Source organism: Cyanistes caeruleus, chromosome 4 (genome assembly GCF_971803275.1).
Source record: "Cyanistes caeruleus chromosome 4, bCyaCae1.hap1.1, whole genome shotgun sequence".
NCBI classification, from domain to species: Eukaryota; Metazoa; Chordata; class Aves; order Passeriformes; family Paridae; genus Cyanistes; species Cyanistes caeruleus.
This window is the reverse complement of record NC_141704.1, coordinates 25,682,020-25,687,872: the sequence shown is the minus strand read 5'-3', so window position 1 is coordinate 25,687,872 and position 5,853 is coordinate 25,682,020. Positions and strand designations below refer to the sequence as shown.

Sequence of the window (5,853 nt, the reverse complement as noted above, 5' to 3'; positions counted from 1 at the left end):
ATGAGTGAAGACTCTTCTGAAAACAATGAAGGAAGTCTAGACATCTGTACAGTAGGAAAAGAAGAAGAAGGAAAACTGGCTCAAGGGCTTCTACCCCGAATTCCCAGCTCTCACAAAACTGCCAAAAAGGGTCTTCCTGTGATTGTGGATGAAGGAAGACTTCTGGATAAGCCACCTCTGTCATACATAGCTTTGATTGCAAAGGCGATACTTTCTTCCCCCACAAATAAACTGAATTTAGCTGCTATCTACAAATATATTGAAGATAATTTTCCTTTTTACAGGAACAAAGGTCGAGGTTGGAGGAACAGTGTAAGGCACAACCTTTCACTAAATGATTGTTTCATCAAGGTGGGAAGATGTGAGGATGGCAAAGGAAACTACTGGAGTATTCACCCATCAAACTTAGATGACTTCGTTCATGGGGACTTCAGGCAACATCGAAGGTCACGAAAGCGAGGGCACCAAAAGGAGGTAAAGCACTGCCTTGCTGTGAATTATTTCACACCGTGGGAACTCTCTCCTTCCTGCCCAGCACCAAATTGGCTTTACCAAACACATTATTTTCCGAATCCACTGTGGAAACTTCTATATGCTGACAGACTGCAGTTTGTGCATGAATACCAGAAGTGGAATGTAAACAGTGATTTAATCACAGGGAAGTTTTCGCCTCAATTACAGACTGATAAACCCCACAGCACTTCTGGGGACTGGTTTTATGGATCTCCTGCCACTTCATTTATGCAGCAGAATATTTTCTTAAATATTCAACCAGGTTTCCCTAACTCCCTTTTATTCTTTTCTCAAAAACAGCACCAAAGTGAAGCATTCAGACACATCTGTAAGTACTAGAAAGTATTTGAAGTGCTTGAATAACTTCGCAGGTATCTTGGGACTCTGTCAAGGTATATATGTTGCACAATTTTGAAATTTTGTATATGACAGCAGAAGAGTTTGCTTACTTATATAATCCAGCGATTATCCATGATTATTACCTAATGTATTAGCTTTGAAGCCATAACAATGACTTTTTAATAATTCTGCTAGTCAATGGCCATGCATAGATTACTTCAGTATAAAAGCAAATCCATCAACACTGCCTAATGAAATTATTTTTAAATTGTTCTCTCTTAATCATATTATTGTATACTACTTCTATTGGATTCAAATTAATACACATGTATGTGTATTTATAACTATATGTTCAAATATGTACAGCCATATATTTACTTTTACACTATCTTGAATAGAAAGGATTAATACATTTTTCCTTTGTCATTTGAGAATGTCTTTGAAATTAGACTTGTCATCTCCCATACTGCCGGCAATACTGAATTATTCTTCTACTCATTTAATATTATACATTGGTTAGTACTCACTTGACACTATTAATTCTATTGCATTGTATTGATCAAAATGTATGTTTGTACTTTTATATATCTGTACCTGTTAAGTTGTATACTTGTCTTGTTTAAATAATTGTTCAGATTAATAAATATTCCAAGTGAAATAGTATTGTAATATTATCTAAAATATGTTTTTAAGTTCAAATCTTCTTTTAAAATGCATGGCCACATATTAATTAGCCTACTTAAATGATTACTTAAAGGCAACATGGTTAATTATGAGTTTACCCATTAACTGGGTATAATCCATTTCAGAAATTTTAATTTTTTGGACATTTTCACCTATTGCTTAGTCTTGTATCTATATTCTTAATTTACATAGTCATACTTATGTACATAGCTATAGAGTATATGATATTATAAAGTGCTCACTTAGATACATTTTTTGAAATGTATGTATCTATCCAGCAACTCCATGGTAGCAGAAACTTTTGAAGTGTAACAAGCATTGTGAAAAAAAAACAGCTATGCTAAATTTTAGAGCTAGTAGCAGAGCTTCCTTTGAAACACTTGTTCACAGAAAATGCAGATGAAGGCACTGCAGTGTCTCAGTCATGAAATGCCCTTGCATGTGGACAAAAGCTGAGAACTGGACAAAGGTGGGGAAGGTGGGATGAAGGTGGGATGGGGAGACTGGCTAGAGGAAACTGAGATAACGAGTTGGGACAAGGAGCTCAGACATGTTGATCAAGGAGCTGTGAGAAGCCTAAGGAACACAAATTGTGAATGCCAGGCAATTAAAACCAGATGAGAATGAAAGCTAGGGATAAGAGTCTGGGCAGGCAGGCTTGATGAGCAGTATATGGGAAAAAAGTCTCTGCCTGCTATAGTTTATGTATTGGATAAAATCTAATATTCATGGTTCTTTAGCTGTCAGCAAATGACTAAAATTACGCAAGAGAACAAGTTACTCCTGTTTGTTCTCACTGGTTTACCTGGAAAAAGCCTGTGAAGTACACCTGAGGATGTTCCCAGAATGACACAATGTCACAAACTTCATCTTCCCTGCTAGAGTTGGAGAAAGGTATTAAAGTGTATAACGTGACACTGTACTTGAGCTGTTGTGACCTATCACTTACCAGGTTATCCTTTATGCCTGAAGTAGCCATTTTAGTCTGCTGTGGAAAAAGAATTGTATTTTACCAGATTAGTGATGGTGCAAATGTGGCATGTACCAATCCCTAGGCACACTTCCAGATTTTTGTTCTAGTTTCCTGTGGGAATGCAATAATAGTAACTCATATGAAGGAGACATTCTTCAGCTCAGATGCTCAGAGTTTATTTGAAGACCACTTTGAAATAGTTTTCATACCACTAGTGATACACATACCATAGAATGAGAACTCCCATCTTAGCTATTTCCACTATGATTATGTAGCTGTCCATATGCTTCATCACAATTTTTGTTTTATTCAATGTGTTTTAACTTTTCATTTGTTTGTACACCAACTTCATGCCACATTGTAGGAGGATTCTTTCCTATTTATTTTACTATTTATTTTACATTCATCAATCAGTGGGTATCCATTGCTTTCTAACTGTTCATAGTTCAAACACTGCTCTGAAGACAAAATTACCCAATCACAATTATATTATTATCCTTCAAAGCCATAATATAATTTACTTTCAAAATAACCTGAGAGAACATCTTGAAGAAGAGACCTAAAAGTCTGTTCTTCACTGTAGACATTCACTTTGGACATCAGGTTGGTGAATCAGTGAGTAGCACCTTTTGTTCTCAAAGCCCAGCAGCTGAGGTCCCACTGCCCTGTCTTTCAGCTCTGAGTGTTCAGAATCTTCCCAAGACACAAAGAACATGGAAACAAATGACCATCCTGATAGGATTGATTTCGATAAGTCATCCTAGAGTAGATGAAAGAGGCAAATCCATATCTCCATGGCAAGGTACAACTGCCATAATATAGAAAATACTATTTCTTCCTATAAACCCCAACAGAATTTGAAGTTATTTAACAAAAAATACCCATCGTTTCCTCATTGCATGATTTTAATTAATATAGAAAAAAGGTCCACCTTGAATATGAAATATGGCAAAACAGATTTTTTCATACAACTACAGGCAATATTTTAATACCTTCAACTGAGGTAAGGGCCAAGTTATGAATACACTATTTAGATAAGATGCCATTTTTCTCCTGCCCTAGTGTCTGAAATCTTAATGATGTTTTTTTAAATTTCAGCTGAAGGAGTAGAGTTAATACATCATTTTGTGATGAAAATGTCAAAGTACTAATTTGAAAACAACTTGAAGTAAAAATTTCAAAGAAATAAGAAAAAAAACCTAGTTGTATATCTTACCTGAATTCTAAACCTTCAAATACACTTAGCATAGAAAAAAAAAGATAAAAATCTGATCTTGAAATATAATCTTTTGATTTGAGAGGACATTAGATTTCTGATACAGGAAATTACCATTTAATCAGAAGACAGAAATGTTCTTGAAAATTAAACAGATTTATTACATGCTTGTACAGGAATTTATGAGGCAGTACTTATGGTGTAAGAGACTCCCTAAGAAGCAAAACCAACAGTTGCAGATGCTGAGTTACAGAAAATCCAACAAGAACAAAATACCTAAAATCTGCATGTTGACAACTTCAGCATTTTCCGACTGAAACATATTACTGGGGTTGATAAAAATGTCAGGAAGTCAGAATTTTTGCATTTTGACTATAATCCTCTGTTATACCCAAAAATAAGACAGAGGTCATCTTTTTATGGCAGATCTACTTTAGGAGTCCACAGATGCAATGTCAGTGTATGACATAAATAGCTGAGATGGAGGTCACATATGCTCTCACAAATAAAAACATCAATTGCTTTCATCTTCTTTTTGCACTAAATAAAATTTTGAACATTTGCTAATACTTTAAATACTTTAAATAAACTATGCCTTAATGAGGAGCAGTAAGAGAACTGGGACTGAGCATGAGAACCTTTTATTCAGGTAAAAATACACAGGTAATAATTTTAAGCCAGATAACATTAACTTTGCAGTTGACCTTCACCAGATCATACATACATTTATTCTAAAACTAAAGTTTTAAGAGCTCTGCCTGCTAAGCACAGAAAGAATGTTAGTATACAGTTTAATTTATGATACATTTTCTGCCCAGCAAGACTTTTGACTCTGAGACTTGTCCTCCTTCATATTGAAAATAGCCACTGTCCAGGAGAACAAATGAAAGCTTTGCATAAAGGAAAGCCTACAAGCCCTCTAACCACTCACACACACTGACTTATGCTCATCCAACAGCGATCCATCTCTTGTAGCCCCTGAACAGGTTATAGATGGCCTTTGGAGGCAGCAGAACAGAAGTGTCTCATCCAGTGTGCTGAGGCTCATGTACATGGATGCATAAAGAATTTGTCAGGTTTGGCCTGTAGTGACACCGTGAGGGAAAAAAAAGCAAAAAAGGGAAACACTCAAAGCTTCTTTGAGAGGTGGTGTAATCAGAAATGAGATTATGAAAATGAAAATGTCCCAATCACACAGAAACGATTTGTGACCAATAAAGGACGCAGATATGGTTGATTTAAGTGTGTCCTCCTGTAGTTAAATTTCTTTTAATTTCTTTGAAGTGTAATTTAGTTAGGATCTTCCTAGGCTGGTATAATCTGCTGCACATATGCTAAAAATATGAGAAAAAATTGTTTAAAAATGTTCCTGATCCATATTACACACAAAAGAGCAATGAGCACTTACAAAACTAATTCTTTCTGTGTAAGGAGTAGTGTCATGCTAAATGGATGATGCAGATATCAAAGTACACAATTTTTGTACCACAGACCAAGGTTGGAACCTTTTTGCCAATACCAACTCCTGACCAGGTTCATCCCAGCGTGTGAGAAATGTCCTGGGATAGGCTACTGAAATGGTTGAAAGCTACCACGGAAGCCATAGACCACCTTGATCCTGTAATGTGTTGGCACAGATGATGTGACTGAAAAAAGTTGGAGGTCAGACTCTCCTGAGAGCTTTGAAACTCTTTTAGTGTGTATTTACATTATGTTTAATAGGACATTAGATATGATGTCCCTGAATGACTCCTCTGTGTCTTATCTGTTCCCAGTACTGGGAACAGATCTGAGGATCTGGTCATTGGCATTAATTACGTCAGCTTTTCATTCTCCTTGTGCTCCTCCGGCATTTAATCTGTCTCTCTGTTTTTGTGTTCCTTTGTTGTCTTCCAATCTGAATTTCCCACTTCAAGTTTTCCTGTGGTTCTAGTGTGTTACCTTATGTACAGCTCAGCTAACACTGTCAGAGAAGAACCCTGGATCCCAGTATTCCCATTTCATCACAGACAAAATGATGCTTATGTCAAACATTCTGGAATAAGACTTTAACTTCTGAAAGAACAATATAGAAAGAAGCTATAGCAACTGATTCTATCAACAGCCATGAAAAAAAGAACTAATTTCA

The 5,853-nt window shown here is 36.0% G+C and overlaps 1 protein-coding gene across 1 annotated transcript; it reads left to right on the top strand.

The window, feature by feature from the left end:
* LOC111937089 (forkhead box protein D3-like) lies at positions 1–5,276 on the top strand. Its single transcript, XM_086885872.1, has 2 exons — positions 1–474; positions 5,217–5,276. Exons 1-2 carry the CDS (start codon positions 1–3, stop codon positions 5,274–5,276), a joined length of 534 nt encoding a protein of 177 aa, XP_086741998.1.
* Positions 5,277–5,853: the final 577 nt, after the last annotated feature.